The sequence below is a fragment of the Bubalus bubalis genome, chromosome 3, assembly GCF_019923935.1.
Source record: "Bubalus bubalis isolate 160015118507 breed Murrah chromosome 3, NDDB_SH_1, whole genome shotgun sequence".
NCBI lineage: Eukaryota > Metazoa > Chordata > Mammalia > Artiodactyla > Bovidae > Bubalus > Bubalus bubalis.
The window spans coordinates 35,504,755-35,525,662 of NC_059159.1; the positions used below are offsets into that span (position 1 = coordinate 35,504,755).

Consider the following 20,908-nt stretch of genomic DNA (forward strand, 5'->3'; position numbering starts at 1 on the left):
ATTTGGGAAGCCAGCCTTACAAGAACAGAGGGAGGTTGAATATAAGGGCAATGGAGCGCAGCGTCTGCTCAAACGCCCGGGGACCTTCTAAAGATTGGGCAGAACTGGCAGTGTCACTGGCTTTGGAAGTATGTTGTCAAAGAGCCTGAGAAACCCGTTCAGTGATTGAGGGCTCAGGCTCAGTAACTGGGGGGTTGCACACAGTACAATTAAGGAGCGCTGGCGCTGCGTGGGGGCATTAAGGAAGGCGTGCCTGGAGTTGGAGGTGCCGCACCTCCCCGTCCCCAGTCCAGGCACCACCTGGGCGGCCTCCCCGCCCCAGCTTCGCCGAGGCAGGCATTCCGGACCTCGCACCTCCACCACCCACGCTCGTGCCACCGCGGGGAGGAGCCTGACTGTGACGTGACGTCGCGAAGGGGCGGGGTCTCATTATTTAAAAGAGGCGAGAGGCCGCGGGGCGGGCCCCAGGACGGGCCCGCTAGGTCTGTTCACACAGCTGGTCTCGTGAGTGACGCCCTCGAGTCCGCGGCGGGCAAGATGCAGCTCCTGGTGAGGATACCGTCTCTTCCAGAGCACGGCGAGCTGGACTGCAACATCTGCTACCGGCCTTTCAACCTCGGGGACCGCGCGCCCCGCCGCCTGCCCGGGACGGCGCGCGCCCGCTGCGGCCACACGCTCTGCACCGCGTGCCTGCGCGAGCTGGCGGCGCGCGGCGACGGTGGCGGGGCGTCGGCGCGCGTGGTGCGCCTGCGCCGCCTCATCACGTGCCCCTTCTGTCGCGCGCCCACCCGGCTCCCGCGCGGCGGGGTCGCGGAGATTTCTGTCGACCCAGACTTATGGTCGCGCTTGGAGGCAAAAGTCAGGCGCGAATCTGATGAGGCGGGTGGCGATGCGAACCAAGAGACCGATGACGAGGAAAAGGAGAGCGAGAAAGGGGCGGGGCCTAGGAGCGCAGGGTGGCGCGCGCTCCGGCGGCTCTGGACCCGGGTGCTGGTGCCTGCGCGCGGGTGGCGGCGCCCGCTGCCTAGCAACGGTGAGGGGCCACCCGAGAGGCCGTGGAGGGAGAGCACCAGGGAACGCCGGGTTCGGCTGCGTCTTTCCACTGACCTTAACCCTCCTTTCCCCCAGTGCTGTACTGTCCAGAGGTCAAGGACTTGGCCCACATGACCCGCTGCACGCCGTGACCGGGGAACTCTGAAGCTACGGCAGAAGAAAGGTGGGAGCTGCGTTCTCGGGGGCGCGCTGTAGTACTGATGGTAGTCTGATGCCAAGACTACCACCCGTCACATCCTGGATTGGCATGGATGAGGGAGGTGAGCCAAGGGCAGGAGGGAACACCCTGGGAGGTGTTAATACTGCGCTGCAGAGGCTCCTAGGCGAATCGCCCCCGTCTACTGACTGTGCCAGCCTTGCGTATTTAGGATGGAGTGGCTTAGGGATGATGGAAACAGTCTCCGTTCTCGGGGGAAGAAGACAGACTGTTTCCCTAGCTGTGACTTTGGCTTTTCTCCAGGGCAGCTCTGGTGTGTGGGAGCAACAGGTCCCATTTTAGCAATTCTGTCAATGATTTTAAAGATGGAACGGGAAAGAAGAGGCCGATTTTCATGTCGTGTTAATCTCACTTCTCTAGCACTTAAGAGAAGTGAGAAAAATACACTGTACCCACCCTACCCTCCTCCACTGGTATGCCTACTGTTTCCCCATTCCCAGAACTGTTTCTAAAATTATCAAGATGCATCCCTACCTATGAGATTAAGAGCCTTGCTTCATTTCAGAATCTACTGGTTAGTTCGGGCAGGCATGAGAAGGTCCAAAGGGCATTTATCTGAGTCAGCTCATTAGTGCTTATCAAGGAGAGAAACGAGTGCCATTTGGCAAAGACATTGAATTGTAAACCTTTAATACGATCTGTTATCTTTACAGCCCCAAAGAAAGAGTCACTACCGAAAAATGCTCATAATACAGTTTTAAATTTGTGTCCCATAACTGGACTTCACCGATTTTTAGGGTGTGAGTTTTAGCTAAAAATCTTGTTAATCTCTCATGATAATATAGTCAGTCAAGGACCAACAGCATCCGCATCACTGGGAGCTTGTTGGAAGTACAGAATCTCAGGATTTCAGTTTAGACTGACTGACTCGGACTCTGCATTTTACCAGGAATCCCAGGTGATCCATTTAAATAAAAATTTAAGAAGCACTGGTCCTGGTTCTAGACTATCTAGGATATCACCATCTGTGGTTTGAATATTTAAAACACAACTGATATAAATGATATAATTTTATTCAAGGTTCCTAAAATGACACTCTTATTAACTGAAGAAATTTAAACTTTGTGTGCATAGTTTAATGTGTTGAATTTTCCTCTGAGTTTTAAAAATGTGAACTTACTAATAAACCTCAGTTTTTCTAATCCTGTTTTTGCCTTTTTCCTATCCTTAAGTCTGCTGTCTCAGTTTAAATTTTCCCTCTTTGGGGAGCCCTTTCTCAGCCTTCAGCCTGCTGTTTTCTGATTGCTTGTTAGAATTGCAGTTTTTAATATAATAGCCTCAAAAATTTAAGTGTCTGGTCTCAGCTTCTAAGAAGCTCCGGTAGTGAACAATACATGTCAAGGTGCAGTGTCTAGCAGTTCACATCTTTGGCAAGCTATGCAGGAATGACCACCACCCCCTCCCCCCAGTTCCTTTAAAATATAAGTGTGCTTCTGCAAACTGGGAACTGAACCTGTGAAGCTGTAGTGACCTCTACTGACTCTTGGCAGAACTAAACAACCTGAAGGTGGAAAGGATGCTCCAAAGGATGCCTGAAGGCAGCTGTGGACCTTGTCAGGCGCCCCTCCCATTCCACTTCTGTCCAGTGAACCCCGCCTCGCTGGCCCCACCCTGGGGGCTGTGAGGTATCCTGCTGTCACCCTCCACACTGAGCTCATCACCTCGGGGTTAGGGTTGGAAAAGGGTCCTTGGAATTTTAGTTGTGATCCAAGAAATAAAAACAAGAAAAGGGAAAGTCAACAAGATTTTTTAAAGAGAGAAATGAATAGAAAATGGCAGAAATCAACACCCTTCCTTTTACTATCCCTCCCCCTCCCCACAACCAAAGAACTCCCCCACTCAAAAATAACAGAGCACACAGAAAGGAAAGTATAATTTATATGTACAACCAATAAACCTGATACAGAAGAGGGGACTGGGACAGGCCCGGAGTGGGTGTGAAGAGAGTGGGAGACAAAGAGACTGGGAGAGGGGCAGCCAGAAAGTGAAGGGGAGCAAAGAGGAAGTGGGGGGTTCGCCATGCAAACTGCCACTCTCCCCAGCCCCTCCTGGGGAGGAGGGTGTGCCCATATCTCCCCAGCCTGCCCTCTGCTATTCTGCTCTAGTCTTGAAGGCAAGGTAGTCCCCTGACTAGGCCCCCTGCCTGACCCACTCTAGTCCACATCCAGGTCTTCAGGAGGGAAGGTAGAAATCCTCCAAGAACCTGAGCCCCAAAACTGGGGGCTCCCCCCATGTCTAGCCCATTGTGTTCTCTGCCACCCTATCTAGGTTACTTGGGTCCCTAGAACAGATTGGGGAGCTCCTCTTTGGCTTAAGGGAGTATCACCCAAATGTTACTCTTTGCAGGGGTGGTCATTGGTCCCTAGGGAGGGGGGAAGATTGCCAACACAAGATGCCGGTACGCAGGAGGTAACTGAGCCAGTGAATGGCGCCTTTATTCTGAGGCTGAACAGCAATGGACTCCCTCCCTGATAACTGCTCCACCCTCCATCTACAGGGAGGGAGGGGAAGGAAACATGGAGCTGCCCCTCCTCTTCCACCTTCCCAGGGCTCATTGTCACCCCTCTCTAAAAGTCACCTGCTTCTCTTCAAAGCTCTTCCCCACCAAAGTTCCTACAAGCCAGGCAAAGCTAACCCCCCACTTCTGCAAGAGATGGAGTTGATGTTGCAGGAGTAAAACCTGGGGAGGCTCCACCTCTCTCCTCCCCAGAACCATTTTATTGGGAAGCTGCGTGTGTTTGGCAGTGGGGGATAAAGGTACTCGGAAGACCCTGCTCACCACCTTCCACCCAGACCCCTTCTCACCAGCACAGTCTTCAAAGCGCGGTGGGAAAGGTGCATGGGGTGGAGAAAAACAAGGGCCCTTCTTGAAGAGAACTATAGAGAGGGGCAGAGGGGCTCCTAGCCCAGTGGTGGCCCAAGGGGTGGGGAAGGTGGAGAACTGGCAGCAGGCCCCAGAGCCTGAGCTGGGGGTCGACCTCGGGGCCGGGACCTGGGTGAAGGGCAGGCCTGGGATCCGGTCAGTCGTCTATACAGATCACCTCCCCGGTTCGGGGCTCCTTCCGATCCAGCCCGTCTGCCACCAGTGCCCCCACCATTTCTTTCTCCTTCTTCACCAGCACTGGAGGGCCGTTGGTGGCGGCTGTTTGGGAAGGGGGTAAGGAAGGGTCAATCCCTACTTCTCTACACATCGTCCACTGCTTCCTGACCACAGTTATGTTCTTACTTCTAGGTCACCTCATGCCAGGTCCAATTTTCTAGAGTGTGCAGAGCAGGGCGGACCCCTCTCCTAAGACGCCCCACTGTGTGTGTGATGGGACTCGTGCTCCAGCATTCACTATAACCCCCTTCTGATTCCACACTCTTTCTCTGAAGTAACCCAGGAGTAGGTGGCTCAGGTACTAGTCCACAGAACCAGTAAAGCCCTGGATGAGGTTTCTGACGATGGGGATGGAAGAGAAGTTAGGGATGGGAAAAATAAAGTCTAGAAGCACTCCATTCCATGAAACCCTGGGCACATCCAAGGAAGTGAGATGGGCTGGACTAGTAAAGGGCAGCTGAGCAGGGGTGAAGCTTGGGAAAGGAAGAGGGCAATGAGGAGGAGGCGGGAAGTCAGCAGCTGACCTGTGATGAAGGACCCTGCTGGCATCTGGCTGTAATTGGCGCCTGCGGCGGCCAGGGCCCCGACGGGTGCGGCGCTGAAGGCCGCCCCGTACCCCGGAGGTGTAGCGTATGGACCCGGGGGGAAGGCCTGGAAGAGAGAGCGAGCCCAAGTTAGAGGGGCCACAGCCTGAGAGGGAGAAGCTGTAGGGGAGAAATCCAGAGCTACTGGGGGGTATGGCAGAGGCAGGGGGACTCCACACTGAGGAGTGTGTGTGGGCATTTTCCACACTGTATAGGATTCTGAAGGAAGCATCTGTCTGTGTGCAGGAGTACCAACAGGGAAAGTGGAGTCGGGGGAAGGGTTACCGGTGTGGGGTGAGTCTCTGTGCCCTTGCTGGCCAGCCGGCTGAGGATGCTGCGCTCGGACATCTGAAGGCGGGCTGCGATGGGGGGTATTCGGGACAGCGTGGCTGGCAGGCGGGTCACGTCCGCCTTCATGTCGCTCAGCAACTCCTCCAGCTGGTTCAGAACTGGGGCCCGGGCCACGGAGAAAGAAAGGCGAGAGAAAGACAGGGAAAGAGATAGATGGAGCCAGGAAAAGATGTGGAGTCAGGCAAACAGATACAGCCAGAGAAATAGAGAGGACACAGATGCCAAAGAATCAGAGACCAAGAAAATGACAGAAGTAGACATTAAAAGAGAGCAGCTCGGGGAAAAAGAAGTGTCAGGTAAAGAGGCAAAGAGACCAGATCACCACAAAAGACAGATGGAGAGAGAGAAGGAAGGAAAAGGGAATATGGAGAAAAGGGAGACAGGGAGGACATTGGAAAACACGGGGCGGGGAGTTGTCAGAACATCCCATATTGGAAGAGGGAAGTTTGGGGGTTGGGGATGATGGGGAGGAAATAGGAGGCATGGGAGGTGGTAAATGATGTCAAAGACTTAAGGAATCAAGGTTTTAATATGTCGGGCGGGGGTGGGGGGAGGTTAGAGGGTCAGCATTACAAGTTCAAGGAATTAGAACAGGAGTCTAAGGGGCCAGGAGTCAGTCAGGATTAGACGGTTAGAGGGCTTTGGAACTTAATCTACTATTATCAAGGCATGAGGGTTTGGGAGGAAGGGTTGAAGATCAAAGGGAAATTTCATGGGGTAGGGTCAGAGGGTGGGATGGTAGTGGTTTCTGCCTTGTGGGGTGAACGAGATGTGAGGAATGTGATTTGTGGGACCCAGGATAAGAACTTTTGTGGACTATATACAGGCCAAGGCCCCGGACAGGGTGCTATGAACAGTATGGCAGGTGTGTGGGTCAGTGAAGAAGTTCTGCCCCATGGAGGGGATGTGGCACAGTCTCATGGAGATGGGGGAGATCAAGGGGTTGGGGGATCCCACTTTTGGGCACTGATGTGAATGCTATTAGGCATGGATAAGGGCTGGCTGCACAATTTCTAGAGGCTAAAAACCGAGGGGGTACCAGGCGGGTTGGGGTGGGGTTAGAGGTCGGGGGGGGGTGGTTCAGAGGGTAAAGGGGTCGGAGGGGTGGGGAGATTTTGAGGGGTGCGGGGTGAAGACTTACGCAGCGCTGTGGGCCCTCCCCCGCGCGGGGCCGCCGCGGCCCTTACCCTTGTGCAGGACGGCGTTGGCCGGCTTGTTCCCCGCCAGCGACTCCTTGGAGAGGTGCTGGTGGCTCTCGGCCAGGCACTCGGCCTCGGCGAAGCGGGCGTGGAGGGCCATGGCGGGGTGCGCCGGCTCCTGTGATAGGTTCAGGTAGGCCGCCCGCCGCAGCTGCTCCTCAATCACCAGCGCCTGCTCCAGGAGCTGAGGCCCAGGCAGGGGCTGCTGAGTACTAGGGGCAGAGACCCACACTGCCCCCCCGCCCCCTCGCTGGTCCAGAGCAACCCCAGCTCCACCCTGATCCAGACCACGGGCCCAAACACAAGGTGACACTCGGGTGTCTTGGCCTCAAGCATTGCCTCGGCTCTCAAGGGGTCAACCTTGCCTACATTCCAACCAGATCTGGTCCTACCTCTGACTCAAACCCCTCTTCAACACTGTTCCTTTCCTCCCTCATCCTCACCTTGAATCTCCGGGCCAAGAATTTATTTTTCATCTCCAGAAAGTTCCCCTTATTGGCTTCAGTTTTAAATGGCTCATTGATAATGGCAAACTGAGCATCATTCTGGATGTCCTGCCACCGTGCGTAGCCATGGCTGCCGACGAAGGAAGGGGACCATCAAGGAACTTAACAGGGCTGGTAGGGGCTGTGCACATACCTTCCTTTTGGCCTGACTGCCCCAAAGTGTGGCATGAGGCCCCCCTCCCTAGAGATGGACTCCTCTGTAGTTCTCCTCACTCCAGGCGGAGAAAACATCTCTTTCCTCGTATTTGTAACAAAGGATACAGGACAATACCAGCCAGGAGCCAATAGTCGTGTCTTCGGTGCCAGATCTCGTTGAGTTTCCCCGAGGAAATAGCCGCCCGCTCCTCATTCTGCCACAGCGTGTGAAGCTCTGCAGAGAGGAGAGAGGACAGACACGGCATCAGGGGTTTGAGAACCATGCCCAGCCCCACAGACAGGTACAGAGGAGGGAAGTGAACAGGTGACAGGACCACAGGCTCTTCGAGAGGAAGGTGAAGAGAGGGGTCAGGAACAAACTAATTACAAACAAGGTTCAAGTTAGGATTGGGAGACAATGAGAGCCCCCCACCTGTGAAGCCACCATCTGCAATGTTGAACATGAACCGCGGTTTCTCTGCCTTCTCCTCACGTCGCCCATTGGACCGTGGCTCATCTCGAGGAGGCCCAGACCGAAGCTCCCGGTCCCCTTTCACGTCTTCTGCTGCGGCAGACAGGGCAGAGCTCACATCTCGGGGGACAGTCTCCACCCAGGTCCCAGGACTCCTCTCTGTACTGTACGGGCCCTTGAAGAGCTACCCACCCAAGCGTTTGGTTCCCCATATTCCACCTCCCCTGATCCCTCAAGGACCCAGGGGTCCCATTCTTCCACCCATTACCTCTCTTGCCCAAATCCCCCGTCTCCCCCTCCGGCCTCTCCCTGTGTTCCTGTCCATCCATCGGCTTCTCCTCCCCCCTCTCTCCTGGCGTCGACTCCGTGGCTGTGGGAGGGGGCAGGGGACAGGAAGGGAGGATGTCACCCTCATCCCCTGACCCTGGAAGAGGGAGCCCCCAAATTCTAAGCCCCATCACACTTAAGGCCATGCACCCACCTGACTTCTCTCTGTCCCCCCGGTACCCAAGTTCAGGCTCCATCTCTCCAGGTACCCCTGGCACCTCATCCTCTAGAGGCATCTTCCTTGGCTCCAGCCGCTCTCCCAGGGATGGGGCTGGGCTAGGGGTATCAGCCTGTAAAAGGAGAGCAGAGTCAGGATGACCTGGAGGGCTCCAGGCTCCTGCCTCCAAGACCCTGCCACTGCCTCCAAGGCAGCCAGGCAGCCACACACCTCTGTCTCCATCTTCTCCCCAATCCTGCTATTCTTTTCTGGCTTCTCCTCCTGATTTTCTGCTTCATCCTTCTCCAGAGGTGTCCTTATGCCATCTCCTTTCTCACTGGGAGCTGGAGTAGCTGCAGGGGTAAGGCAGAGTGAAGAAGGCAGGAACTCCCCACCCCAGTTCCATGCCCTCTGCATCTGATGGAAACCGGCCCCGTCGGTCTCTCCTGTCATCCTGAGCTGATTACCAGGTTTTGAGGTGCAAGGGCTGTTTGCAGCCGAGGCCTCAGGAGTGGTGGGAGATGTTTTGGTAGGAGAGGAGGCTCTGGAGGAGCGCTTGGAGTCAGCACTGGAGTCGGGCATCAGCTCCGGCATAGACCAGCGCCCATTGATGTGCTCGAACTCCTGTACCTGCAGGGTGTGGGGGGTTGCAGGACAGGGGTCAGTTCCACTCTGGCTCCTGGAGCCAGGGATAGAAGGCTGAGGATGTATGGGGCTTAGGCAGCCAACCTGACTCTTTGGGTGAGGGGAAGACCAATACCTTTTTCTTGACGAGAGACATGACTCCAATGCGAGTCAATACTTGCTGGCGACTCAGCCCTTCCCGAGGGACTCCGTCCGCAAAGGTTTCAGAGCCGTCCGCCCCGGGCTCACAAAGATGGCGCATAAACAAAGACACATAGGCCCTAAGGAGCATGCGGGGGAGGTGGGTCAGGAGACCTTAGGAGGGGAAAAGGCAGTGAAGGGGGTACAGGGATGATTGAACCCTGAACCGGAGCTCCTGAGTACCTCCAGGGCTCCTCCCTGGGTCTTTCAATTTCACCATCGTGGGCTCCCCCAAATCCTAACTCCCCTGTCTGCCCCCCACCACATTGCCACGGCCCCCCCGTGGTACTTCACTCTTAGGCCCCATCAGTCTGATCTTCATCCTTCCCACCAGCTCCCCTGCTGGGTTATCGTGGCCAAAGCCTGTGAGGCAAGGACAGCCCAGGCGAGGCTCCTGTCTCACCTGCCTCTCCCACAGTAGGGAGCGCCTGGCCTCTCTGCTCTAGGCTCAGCTGAGGGGAGGTGGCAGAGGCTGAGCCCACCCCCTAGGAAACCGAGCCAGGAAACGTCTGGCAGGGAGCGTGGTGATCAGGTGAGTAAGGTCACATCATATGGTGGCCGAAAGGAAGAAATAACACCTAAAGCTCCTGCCCTTCCCCCCAGCTCAGCCCCGGGTCACCCACACTCACTTGAACTCTTTCTCAGTCTTGCCCCTGAGGTCCCGCACCAGCCACTGGGTGGTGAAGGCGTCCTGCGGGGGCATGCCCCAGCGCATCACTGCGTTGAGGAAGGCCTTCCGCTGACGGGTGTTGAATCCCAGCACCTGAGGATGGGGGCAAGGAGGGAGTGGATGATGAATGTCCAGGGCCTCATTTCTTGGTCTGTTCTGCCCTCAGTAACTCAGCCTCAACTCCCCTCATTCTCTCCGCAGGGGCCTAGGCCAGCTCTCACCTCAATGTTGCCCCCAACTCGAGCCAGCAGTGGAGGCAGTGGCTTATCCTTTTCATTCCGAAGCTGCCTCTTTGACTGTCGACGCCCTGGTGGGGAGATGGTGACCCTCGTTAGTAAACCACCATGTCCTCCACCCCTCATTCTTTCCTAGCTCTCCACGTCCATAGAACATGCAACACAAGGAATGCCTGTTGTGTCTGAGGCGCTTCTAATTTTCTTCCCAGAACTACCAACCCAGTAGGTCCAAAAGAATCAAGTCATTCTAAACAATCAGTAGCAACTATTGGATGCAAGCCAAGATTACTGCTGGGAGTGTAAAATGATGTAACCTTTATTGATCTCTCATCTAGGTGTCAAAGCCTACAAGGTAATATATTCCAAATTTTAGCAGTAACGAAATTATAGATATTTTCTCTTCTCTGCTTATCTGAAATCTTTACTTTTCCTACAAGTGAGCATTCTGTATAAAAACAGTAGGCTTAAAAGACAATAGGAAGTGAAATGGGAAGAGGTGTGGGAAAAAGGAAAATAGATGCCACCTTCAGGACGCTCATCAAAGTCTTCATCCTCCTCCTCTGATCCCACTGAGTATTCTGACTGGTTATCTGTGAGGAGAAGGGCTCAGTGGTCAGTGATGGCTCCCTGGATAAGCCCACATGGGGCCCTTTCTGCCTGGACACCTCCCCTCAGAGACTTTTGCACCTTCACTCTGGCCTCGGCCCTCCTAGAGATACTGGAGGGCTGCCCAAAATCTGGGCCACAAGGCAGGTCCACTCACCCCCACTGCCTGATACCTGCATAACCCACTCTAAACAAAGGCCCCTGCGTGTCCATCGGTGCCCTCTGCGACTGCGAGAGCGCTCAGGTCACCTGCAAATCCACCTGGCCTCCGGGGAGCCCCTGGTGACCCTTCCTAGGGTCCTAATCTCTTTCCCCTGAGAAGGGAAGGCCCTGACTGCTCAGCCACTCATTTCCTCTCAATGCCCCCAGCCTCCAAACCCCTTCTCAGCACGCTCCCCTTCTCCCCTGTTGGGCACAGTCGTCACCTTGGTCCTCCTGAGCAGCGTCATTGTAGTTGACCTGCTTGCGGACCCGCTTGCCCTTGCCGAGGTTCCGCGCCAGGTCTTCCTGCTGTTGCTCATAGTGGTGCCGCAGCAGCTTCTCCCAGTAGTCGGGGTCGACGTTCTCTTCCTGCTTGATGATCTCTCGTTCAATTTCCTCAATCTGAAGGGCAGCAGGACCCACACTGAAGACTGTGCCCCTTTACCCAGCCCTCCACAACCACAAACCCCTGCTCTCCTGCTGCAGCCCAGCCCCAGACCTCGTCATTCTAGACACATAAATCCTCCAGACGCGGCACACTGTCCTCATCTCTTACCTGCAATTTGCTTCTCCTCCCCATTGCTTCTCTTTTCTAAGCCTCTCCTCCAGTTCCCTATGCCTCCCTCCTACTCTATTCAGAAGGCAGCCTTCCAAATTGATCACTACATTCTGTGCCTATGTTTTCTCCAGTGTCCAGTCTCATCCTTCAGACCAAGTTGTCTGAGGTCCCACAACTGACTGCTCTTTGCTAGACACTGGGGTGAGAGATCAGATTAAAAAACAAGAGCAAAGGGGGATCCTCCTATTTGGACATTGGCCACCACCCTTCAGAGATGGCCCCGGGTGGCCAGTGTCTGGCCCCAAGCCACTCACCTTGTCTTCTTCCCGCACCACATACTGGGCCACCTTGAAGGAGCTGAGATACTCGTTCATGTTCTGAACGTCAGTGTCCTCAGTTGCATCCTGGTTCCGGTCCAAAAGCCGAGCAATGGCCTCGTTGTCGTAGTGAATCACACTGCTGTCCTCCTCCTTGTTCTCACCTGGTGGAGTCAGGGAACGAGAGTGAACTCTGAGCTCCAACCAGAACCTCAGGCAGAACTTTACAAAGCTCAGGGAAAGCCATTCCCTCTGCCTCCTTCCCACAGAGCTCTGGAGGAGGCCCCTTCCCTGGGTGTCTACAGAAATGTGTATTATGTCAACCTTGTAGGTAAGGAAAGGAGCCAGCCGTCCTCCAAGGATGCAGAGGAGAGGTTTTGTTTGGGAGGTTTCAGCAGTGCTCACAGACAGCAGAGACCTGCTTTCAGGGAGCTGCAGAAAAGGCTCTCACCCTCATTTTCATCCTTAAATAGCTCCTCGGTACCAAATTTGAGGATGTCGTCCAGCTCCTGCTTGGACATGGAGCCCGCCTTGGAGCCCAGCCCGGGCCGCACCACCAGATGGGTCAGCATCATCTTTCTCTTGGCCACCTGTGTGATTCGCTCTTCCACCGAGGCGCGAGTCACAAACCGGTAAATCATCACTTTGTTGGCCTGGCCGATCCGATGAGCGCGGCTGAAGGCCTACAGGGGTCGGAAAGAAGGGATGGGCCAGGGGAGGGGTAAAAAGGCTGACAAGGAAGGGCCTTCTCCCCCTCAAGAGGTTAATTTCTGACCCTAGCACAGATACCCATGTCTCCTTGCTCCAAGGGGCTCCAGGAGGGGAGTTCTTACCTGGATATCATTATGGGGGTTCCAGTCTGAATCGAAGATGATGACAGTGTCAGCAGTGGCCAGATTGATGCCCAGGCCTCCAGCCCGGGTGGAGAGGAGGAAACAGAATTGTTGGGCCCCAGGAGCTGGGAGACAAGAATCAGATCAGGCCTTTCTTGTACCCAGCAGTTCTGGCTACCTGCTTCCAGATATTGCCTGACTACAAACAACAATGCCTTCAACTCACAAGCCCAGGTGGGGGCTTCCCTTGTGGCTCAGTGGTAAAAAATCTGCCTGCCAATGCTGGAGACACAGGTTCAATCCCTGGTCTGGGAAGATTCCCCAACTACTCAGCCTATGCTCTAGAGCCCTGGAGTCACAACTACTGAGCCCCCATGCCGCAGCTACCAAAGCCTGAGTGCCTAGAGCCTGTGCTCCACAACAAAAGAAGCCACCGCAATGGGAAGCCTGAGCACTACAACCAGAGAGTAGCCCCCACTCGCCACAACTAGAGAAAAAGCCAGCAAAGCAATGAAGACTCAGCACAGCCATAAAAAATATTTCAAAAAAAGAAAAAGCCAAGGTAACTGACATCCTCGCAGGCCCACACCCTCCCAGGGACCCAGGCACAGGTCTCTCAGGCTGTGTACACCCAGCAGGACCAAGGCCCCCTCACCATTGAAGCGGTCAATGGCCTCCTGCCTCAGGGCACCAGTGATGCCGCCATCAATGCGCTCATACTTGTAGCCCTCGTAGTCTAAGAAGTCCTCCAGTAAGTCTAACATTTTGGTCATCTAGAGAAAGAGAAGAGGCAGGAGTCTAGAACAATGAGGCGGTGGGCTGCACTCTGCCCTGTCCTTTACTCTCCCTCAACCCCAGTCCTTACACCTGTACCCCTGCCCTGTCATATGTACCCCTAGCTCCTCCTGGGATACCCTGTCATTTTCTCTTGATTTAAGACCATTTCTCCTACAGCAGAGGTTCTCCTCTGACACCCATAACACGGTTGCAGGGAAATCTATGAACCCCCTGAAAATCTGTACAAGATTGTCTCATCGTGTGTGCAGTTTTCTGGAGAGCAGACCCACCGCTTTCATCAGATTTCCAAAAGGTCTGCACTCTCTTCCTTCCCTAGGAAGATTAAAAAACAGTCCCAGCCCCAGAGACTCCTTTAGGAGGCAGATGGCTCGCCCTCCCCCTTCTCCCCTTTTGGCTTTAAAGAAACTGGACTACAGCTTCCAATGGCTTGAATTAAGAACACGGACTGGAGGCCAAGATGAACAGAGCTGTTCCAGAAACCCTTAAGGGTGTAACTGCCTAACCTTTCATCCCGGGGCAACCACAGGAACGAGGAAAGGGATTATCTGATGGTGGGGAGGAACTACCGGCACTGGTCACCTGCGAGAAGATGAGCACTCTGTGTCCTTGCTCCTTCAGCTTTCGCAGCATCTTCTGCAGCAGCATGAGCTTCCCAGACGCCTTAATAAGTGCCCCACCCTCATAAGCCCCACTGGGAAGTTTGGGGGACTCCTGAAAAAAAAATGCAGGGAAAGAGGAGGAGGAGAGGGTCAGGAAACACACTCTCATATTCTGATGACGTCTAGAAAGCTGGAAGCCCAAATCCAGGCTCCACACCTTTGCAATTACTACTCCTCTCAGAAATCTAGTCCCTGGCCTCCCAGCTTAGCTCCAGCCCTGCACTCTTGGCTGCTCCTGTTTCCAGACAGCCAGGCATTTCACCGTCCCAGCTCCCGTATCTACCATAGCAGCCACAGGAAAGAGGTACGGATGGTTGCAGCACTTCTTAAGATCCATCATGATGTTCAGCAGCGACACCTGGTTCCCACCACCTCGTGAATTCAAGGCCTCAAAATTTCGGGTCAGGATATACTTGTAGTATTTCCTAAAGCCCAGGGTAGGTGCACAGAAGAGACACAATAATGGAAGCAATTGTGAGGTTACATTTGGTCACCGATGCTTGCAAAGTTGTTACCACATCCTCAACCCTGGTCCAGGGAACCCGCTCGGCATCTCACTTCTGCATGGGGCTCAGCTCCACACGAACGATGAGCTCTGTTTTGGCTGGCATGTTCTTAAAGACATCTGCCTTGAGCCTCCGCAGCATGTGTGGCCCCAGCAAGTCATGAAGTTTCTTAATCTGGTCTTCTTTGGATATGTCAGCAAACTCCTCCAGGAAGCCCTCCAGGTTGCTAGTAGCCAGAAGGAAATTAAAACATGAACGGGCATTAGGTTCTTTGCCCCTGACCTCAGGCTCTAGTCTTCACTTTAGATGACTCCTGCACGCTCTCATTTTCTCAGACCTTCCACCTCTCCTCTCTGCAGACCACCCTCCTGAGCCATCACTTACTTAAACCTCTCTGGGGTGAGGAAGTTCAGCAGATGGAAGAGCTCCTCCAGATTATTCTGCAATGGAGTCCCTGTCAGCAGCAACTTATGATCTATCTTGTAGCCATTGAGAACCCTGAAAAACTAGAAAATGGGGCAAGGAAAAGCAGGAGAAAGGGTCCATCAGTGACAAGCAGCTGGCCCTCGGCTCTCCCTGCCTCCAGCTCCTACTTCCTTCAGGATCAGATGCCCTCAGACCCCTAGTCCTGTCTTGCTTCCAAACTGGACTTCTCCCTGCACTGCCTCCTGGGCTGCTTAAAGTCCCCCAAGCTTTGTGTTTTAGGATAGGGGCAAGTAGGAGTCCAGAGCCTCAAGTTTCTGAGGCCTGGGTACTTCACTCACCTTGGACTGGTTGTTCTTGAGCCGATGGGCCTCATCCACCACGAGACAAGCCCAGCGGATGGAGCCGAGAGCTGCCTGATCAATGGTGATCAGCTCATATGATGTCAGGAGAACATGGAACTTCACCTGTGCCTCCCTCTGTTGACAAAACCATGGTCCCTGTGGCTGCCAGCCTGCACCCGAGCATCTAGACCCCCACCCCCATTCTCTACCCAGACACCCTGTCCTGAGACTCCCAAAGGCAGCTGGTAGCCCAAGCCTCCAACCTTGACTCCACGCAGGGACTATAGGATGTGGCCCCCAAGCTTCCCCCACCTGTCCAGTTCTAAGCGATCCATGAGTGCCCCCGGGAATAACCTGCTACATCTCCAGGACTGGAGAGCAGAGGCATGAGGGAAGGTGGGGGAAGGAGGGAGAAAGCTGAATGAGGAATATAAGAAAGTTCTGGTTGGGGCAATGAAATGACAGATCTGAGGACTTTAGAGGACATGAGGTAGGGAGTCTGACCTTCATCTTAAAAGCTTTCTTGCCACCTTTGATGGCGTTGTCTTCAAAGGAAAACTCATTCTCACGAATGATGGCTCGGCTGTCCTTGTCACCCGTGTATGTCACTACATAGAACTTGGGTGCCCACATCTGGAACTCCCGCTCCCAGTTGATGATGGTGGACAGCGGGGCACTCACCAGGAAGGGACCCTTTGTGTGACCCTGGGAGTGGAAGGTGGGGAGAGGGAGCCCCATTAGTTGAGGCCTGCGGTTGTACACCCAACTCCACTGCCTGCCACGCCCCTCCCCTAGTCCTCTGCCCTCACCCTCCACTCCCACCTTCCCCAGTCCAGGCTAGGGCCCTAGGAGCCAGCACCTCCTTATAGAGTGAGTAGAGGAAGACGATGGTTTGTATGGTCTTGCCCAGCCCCATTTCATCAGCCAAAATGGTATCAGTGCCCTGGGCCCATGAGAAGCGTAGCCAGTTCAATCCTTCCAGTTGATACATGTGTAGTGTGCCTCCTGTGGCTGTGATGAAGCGTGGCTGAGTCTCATATTTCACTGTAGGCTGTAGAATCAAGTCAAAAAGCTCAAGGGAACCAGCAGCCACTCATCTGGTCCTGGTCTCGTCCTCCCTGTCCCTGGCATTGGTATCAAGTGGGATTGCGAGTCCCTCTCCTCTGGCCTGAGCTTATGAAAAGTTCTAGTCTGCAGTGCCTCCCTCTTGTTCCTTGAATCAAGACCTGGGAGTACTGCAGGGAAGGAAACGGCAAAAGAGGCCTGTGTACAGCTGTCCCTGGAGACTCTTATTCCTGTGTGCAAATCCCCAGTAAACCTAGGGCAAAGCTGACTGAAGGAAGAGCTCAAAGAAGCTGTGGAACCTATGGGGTGTTCTGTCAGAAGCTCCCAGGAAATCTTCGATCCCTGAGGCTCCAGAAATGAGAGACAGGCCAAGTGGAGAACTTACATCGTTAGTAGGTGAACTGGGAGGCCCATCACCCTGCAGCTCCTTCTTCTTCTTCTTATACTTGCGGGGCTGAGCAGGGTCTTCCCCCATAATTAGTTCTCTGGGAAAAGAGTGGGTCTGAGTGAGACTGGGGCCTTGGGACCCCCGTCTTCTGAAGCAATTCCAGACCTACTTCCCACTTTCCATAATCTGGATTTTCATACATTTCCTTTCTCCCAGGTTCTTTAGCCTCACCCCTTGGATTTCAGCTCTAGAGACCACCCTCCCCACTCCTCAGCATCCTCTTCCCCATGAGTCAGGCTAGATCTTATCTCTGTTCCTCACACTGCCTCTTTATGGACCCCACTGCAAACAACCTAGCCCCAGCTCCCATTACCCTAAATTCTAGACTGAGTCTGTCCCTACTGCACCTCATTTAATGCCCCCACCCTCAGATGCCCTCTAACCCATGATCTGGTTCACTCACCGGTGTCTCCAGTAGCTCTGCTTGTGGTCTTCATATTCAGGGATGTTCATTTCATCTTCCTCCCATGTGGACTGGTCATAGGGCAAGTCCCTCCATTTCACTAGATAGTGGTAATTCCCCTTTTTATCCACACTGTGAAGAGGGAAGCCAGAAGAAGAGGCAGGAGGAGAAAAATAATGTGTCACAAGTAGAAAAGAGTCATAATAAACACAATTATCAGTTAACACACAGAATTTGTCACCTAATCTTCAATGGTGGGCCTCTGAAAGGGAGTTTAGAAAGGCTGAAGGACTATCCTAACTTTTTCCAGATGACTTCCTAAAAATCAACTATCACGAAACATCCCCAGCCTTAACGTCATTTTTTCATCCAATCAATATTTACTAAGCATCTACTACATGCCAGGCACTGTTCCAGGCATAGGTAATTCAGTAGAACTAAGCAGACAGATGACTGATTCCCATGGAGCTCACATGCTACTCGAGAAGACCGTGATGAAACAGAAAAATAAAAGGACAGTAAAACATTGGTAATGATAGGTACTATGAAGACAGAAGTACTAGAAACATCGGTCTGTATAAATCATGTTTTGCTTTTATCACATCCAAATCCCCAGACTCCTGTGTCATTTCTTAAGCTGTTCGAGATTAGAGGAAGCAAGGACAAAGGTGTTCGTGCTGGGCTGGACTTTTTTCCTGGTTTCTCCCACCTCCATAGAGGAAACAAAGCCAGAGAGGCTGGGGCTGTGGTGGGAATTACCCAGTTAGGTCAATTATCTAACATGGGGCCATAATGCAACAAGAACAGTGGCAAAACCCAGGTCGGCCTTCCCGTGGACCAAGGGCTTACCTGTGGTTGATGATCCGGTGGACGGTCATCCACTCTGGCTTGATGCCAAAACGATAGTACTTCTCCTCCATCTCGGCGTAGTGTGGGTCCTTCACCTTGCGCTTGTCACTCTTGCCATCGTCCTCACCAGAGCCATAGTCCAGGGGTGGGGGCTCATCCATGTCATTCTTCCGTTGGTAGTTTCGGTACATCACCAAGTGGAAGATTTCCAGCTGGTGGGGTAGAGAGGAGGGAAGAGATAGTCCCGACATCCTGAGGGGACACAAGGAGCCGGGGCAGCGGCTGGCAGGGGGAATGGTATGGGAAAATGAGCCATGGGAGCGGTGGGATGAAGGACACAGAAAGTTAAAGTCAAAGCAAGAAAATGAGTAACATGCAAGAGAACGGAGTCCGAGACAGGACCTGAGTGGGGAGGTAATAAGTAAAATGAGGAAGGAACAGGTTATTAAGACTGGGAGTGTCGGTAAAACATGGTTAAGATAGATAAAGGATAAGACATGGGAATTAAGGAAGGCTAAGGAAGGCTCCGTTACACCTCAGGGGAGGAGTCTAACAGAGACTGAGGGAAAGACAACCAGAGACCAAGAGACCCAAGTACGGAAACTAAGAGAGCTGGTAGGGTCTGGGGGCCAGAGACCTAATATGAGGGACAGAAGACGGGAGAAGAGGTGGGTGAGAGAGGGAGAGCAGCAGTGAATGGGGCCACAGGAGATGGGACAGAGACACCCTTGTACCTGTAGCTCCTTGGCCCAGGAGCAGTGCCAGTAGGACAGGCCCACCCACTTGACAAAGAACTCTCGCTCGGATCTGCCTTGAAGAGGTCGTGGCGGTGGGGCATCCGGATTCCCGTCTGCCTGCTGGGGGGCTGGCACGGCCACAGGTGGCTCCCCCCACCGCCAGTGCAGGATCTTCTGCACACGGCCTTTCAGCACAGGACACTTCGGGGTGGATACAAACAGGAAAGAAAGAGGCATAAAGAGTCCCTCGTTAGAGTAGGAGGGTGGGGGAGTCCCACAAGGGAATCAAAGGTCTGGTGTGGGGAGAGAAGAGAAAGAGCCGGACGTTTGGGCCCCAAAGATGGAGGAGGAGTCAGGGCTGACAAGAAACCCTGAGAGACGGGTCCACTCACAGTGCATCGGGGACACAACCATTCGCCGTTGGGGATGTCGGGGAGCGGGGGGTTCAGACAGTGGATGTGGTAGGAGGAGATGCAGGCGTCGCAGCACAGCAGCTCCCCGCCATCCTTGCACACGCGGCAATACTCCATGTGGTCATCTTCTTCCTCCTTCTCCCCTTCCTCCTCCCCCTCCTCTTCATAGTCTTCCTCCTCCTCCTTGGCTTCCCACTGGACCCCCTCCTTCTCCTGGGAAGCCAAGGACAGACAAGGACACAAAAAAGAAGATAAGGAGTGAGAATGGAAGACAGAGACCAACCAGGAAGCCTAGATCCTAGAAGTACAGAGAAGACTGGTGGGAACGAACAAACAGGACACCTTAGTTTTCAAAAATGCTGATTTGGTGGGGCCAAGGGGATGAGGGAGAGGAACACACAGGATCCTAGACCCTTAAACATCTGTTGCTGAGAGGCCCAGGCAGCTGGGGGTAGGAAGATGACAAATGATATCATGGAGGAAAGAGATGGGGGAGGCGGTCGCTGAGGGGCGAAGAGGCGGCTCCAGTACTCACACAGTGAGGGCAGCTCCACTTGCCCTCAGGAGCCCGGTCAAGCTCAGGATCAAGGCAGACGAGGTGGTAGGCACGAGGGCAGGTGTCACACAGAATGATCTCCCCACCCTGCTGGCACACCTCACAGTAATCCTGGTGATCTGTCTCGTAGCCGTCAATCTCCTCCTCCCCAGCCACAGCGGGACAGCCCAGAACTGTCATACATCCGAGTGGAGGCCAAGGGAGCCAAGAGAAATGAATGGGGGAGGGGAGAGAAAGAGAAAAGGGTTGAATAAAGAAGTCACAACTGAAAATAAGGACAGTAAATGAATGAGAGGAAAGTTAACTGTCAGGGCCACACACAGCTGACGCCCCTCACCCTTCTTCTTCTTCCTTCCGGGCCGGCCTCGTTTTAATTTCTTGGTGCGGATGGGGCCATCGGGGCGGCCTGAGGCACTGTGGACACTGCCGCTGTCCAGGTCTGATTCCTCGGCCTCCAGTTCGGGGCCCTCGTCACTCTGCAAAACATACTGCCCATAGCCCCGTGGCTGTCAGGGGCGCCGGCTGGATTCCACTCCCCTCCCCAGGCCTTGGGCTCCCGCTTCAGCTGTCCTCACGGACCCATGTGTCTGGACCCCAGGTCCCTGACCACCCCCAGGAGTTTAATAGACCGGAGGGGCCTCTCACCGAGCCGCCCTTCTTTCTCTTGCCACCCAGCAGCCCTAGCTTGATTTTGAGTGGTGCCATCTTCTTTCCCCGAAGCTTCTTGCGTCCGTCAGGCACTCGGGGGCTCTTACTCCGCCGCTTGTGGCCTGGACCTGAGTGAGGAACGCAGGTGAGGGACAAAAGCCTGAGGTCATGATATCCTGGAATAAGGGAGGCCATGAAGGTCTCTGAGCCTCTTAGTGGGCTATGGTCTTACTGAGACCCTTCCTAGGAAGCACTTTTCCAACCACCAGGGCCAAGGAGACAAGCATTCTGGACTACAATTTGAGAACATGCAGTCTGGAGGGTGGGGTGACAGCTGTTCGACCTAGAAGATTTCTTACCTTTGCCCTCTTTGGTTTTGGCTCTTCGGATGGGTGGGGGCTGGATATCAGCAGCAGGGGGTGGTGGAAGGGCGGGGGGTCCGGAGGGTGCTATGGGGGTGGCCGAGGAGACAGCGGCTGACACCTGCTCAGCTACAGCTGCCGCTGCTGCTGCCGCTGCCGCTGCCACAGCCGCTGCCGACCCCTTGAAGGGGTTGTTGGCGCTGAACTCTCTCCACTTGGCCCCAAGAATGGTCATCATCTTAGACATTGGGATCTTCGGATTCTTCTTAGCAATCAGGGGCCTGTAAATACAGAGGCAGGAGACTCGGATCCTTCACAGATAGATGGTCAGGGAATATTGCCATTTCCC

The 20,908-nt window shown here is 54.1% G+C and overlaps 2 protein-coding genes and 1 non-coding gene across 11 annotated transcripts in view; 1 reads left to right on the forward strand and 2 right to left on the reverse strand.

The window, feature by feature from the left end:
• Positions 1 to 20,908, forward strand: part of RNF227 (ring finger protein 227) — a 22,591-nt gene continuing 1,683 nt past the window's right edge. Inside the window, exons 1-2 of one of the 2 annotated variants that reach the window (XM_025280656.3) lie at positions 1 to 1,033; positions 1,129 to 1,216. In XM_025280656.3, coding sequence (XP_025136441.2) covers positions 538 to 1,033; positions 1,129 to 1,184 — 552 coding nt within the window. In that variant the 5' untranslated portion in view covers positions 1 to 537 and the 3' untranslated portion in view covers positions 1,185 to 1,216. Of the gene's footprint in view, positions 1,034 to 1,128; positions 2,413 to 20,908 lie in introns of those variants that run through there. The other variant, XM_025280655.3, reaches the window with a different exon arrangement.
• The window catches only part of CHD3 (chromodomain helicase DNA binding protein 3), a 24,553-nt gene continuing 7,324 nt past the window's right edge, over positions 3,680 to 20,908 (reverse strand). The window contains exons 5-40 of one of the 8 annotated variants that reach the window (XM_025280610.3): positions 20,557 to 20,840; positions 20,195 to 20,325; positions 19,887 to 20,025; positions 19,529 to 19,722; positions 18,973 to 19,206; positions 18,578 to 18,781; positions 17,844 to 18,055; positions 16,995 to 17,126; positions 16,529 to 16,628; positions 15,938 to 16,129; positions 15,583 to 15,783; positions 15,076 to 15,213; positions 14,696 to 14,817; positions 14,364 to 14,537; positions 14,089 to 14,230; positions 13,726 to 13,857; positions 13,004 to 13,121; positions 12,349 to 12,473; positions 11,967 to 12,198; positions 11,513 to 11,679; positions 10,864 to 11,041; positions 10,357 to 10,422; positions 9,818 to 9,903; positions 9,556 to 9,689; positions 8,862 to 9,006; positions 8,569 to 8,731; positions 8,333 to 8,454; positions 8,099 to 8,234; positions 7,886 to 7,987; positions 7,579 to 7,710; positions 7,272 to 7,380; positions 6,948 to 7,080; positions 6,447 to 6,688; positions 5,240 to 5,403; positions 4,895 to 5,021; positions 3,680 to 4,412 (exon numbers count right to left, since the gene is read on the reverse strand). In XM_025280610.3, coding sequence (XP_025136395.2) covers positions 4,172 to 4,412; positions 4,895 to 5,021; positions 5,240 to 5,403; positions 6,447 to 6,688; positions 6,948 to 7,080; positions 7,272 to 7,380; positions 7,579 to 7,710; positions 7,886 to 7,987; positions 8,099 to 8,234; positions 8,333 to 8,454; positions 8,569 to 8,731; positions 8,862 to 9,006; positions 9,556 to 9,689; positions 9,818 to 9,903; positions 10,357 to 10,422; positions 10,864 to 11,041; positions 11,513 to 11,679; positions 11,967 to 12,198; positions 12,349 to 12,473; positions 13,004 to 13,121; positions 13,726 to 13,857; positions 14,089 to 14,230; positions 14,364 to 14,537; positions 14,696 to 14,817; positions 15,076 to 15,213; positions 15,583 to 15,783; positions 15,938 to 16,129; positions 16,529 to 16,628; positions 16,995 to 17,126; positions 17,844 to 18,055; positions 18,578 to 18,781; positions 18,973 to 19,206; positions 19,529 to 19,722; positions 19,887 to 20,025; positions 20,195 to 20,325; positions 20,557 to 20,840 — 5,653 coding nt within the window. In that variant the 3' untranslated portion in view covers positions 3,680 to 4,171. Of the gene's footprint in view, positions 4,413 to 4,894; positions 5,022 to 5,239; positions 5,404 to 6,446; positions 6,689 to 6,947; positions 7,081 to 7,271; positions 7,381 to 7,578; positions 7,711 to 7,885; positions 7,988 to 8,098; positions 8,235 to 8,332; positions 8,455 to 8,568; positions 8,732 to 8,861; positions 9,007 to 9,555; positions 9,690 to 9,817; positions 9,904 to 10,356; positions 10,423 to 10,863; positions 11,042 to 11,512; positions 11,680 to 11,966; positions 12,199 to 12,348; positions 12,474 to 13,003; positions 13,122 to 13,725; positions 13,858 to 14,088; positions 14,231 to 14,363; positions 14,538 to 14,695; positions 14,818 to 15,075; positions 15,214 to 15,582; positions 15,784 to 15,937; positions 16,130 to 16,528; positions 16,629 to 16,994; positions 17,127 to 17,843; positions 18,056 to 18,577; positions 18,782 to 18,972; positions 19,207 to 19,528; positions 19,723 to 19,886; positions 20,038 to 20,194; positions 20,326 to 20,556; positions 20,841 to 20,908 lie in introns of all 8 variants that reach the window. The other 7 variants (XM_025280614.3, XM_025280609.3, XM_025280613.3 and 4 more) reach the window with 7 other exon arrangements.
• LOC112584150 lies at positions 9,288 to 9,427 on the reverse strand. The gene has a single exon (XR_003108493.1). It is a non-coding gene; the product is annotated as a small Cajal body-specific RNA 21 (non-coding RNA).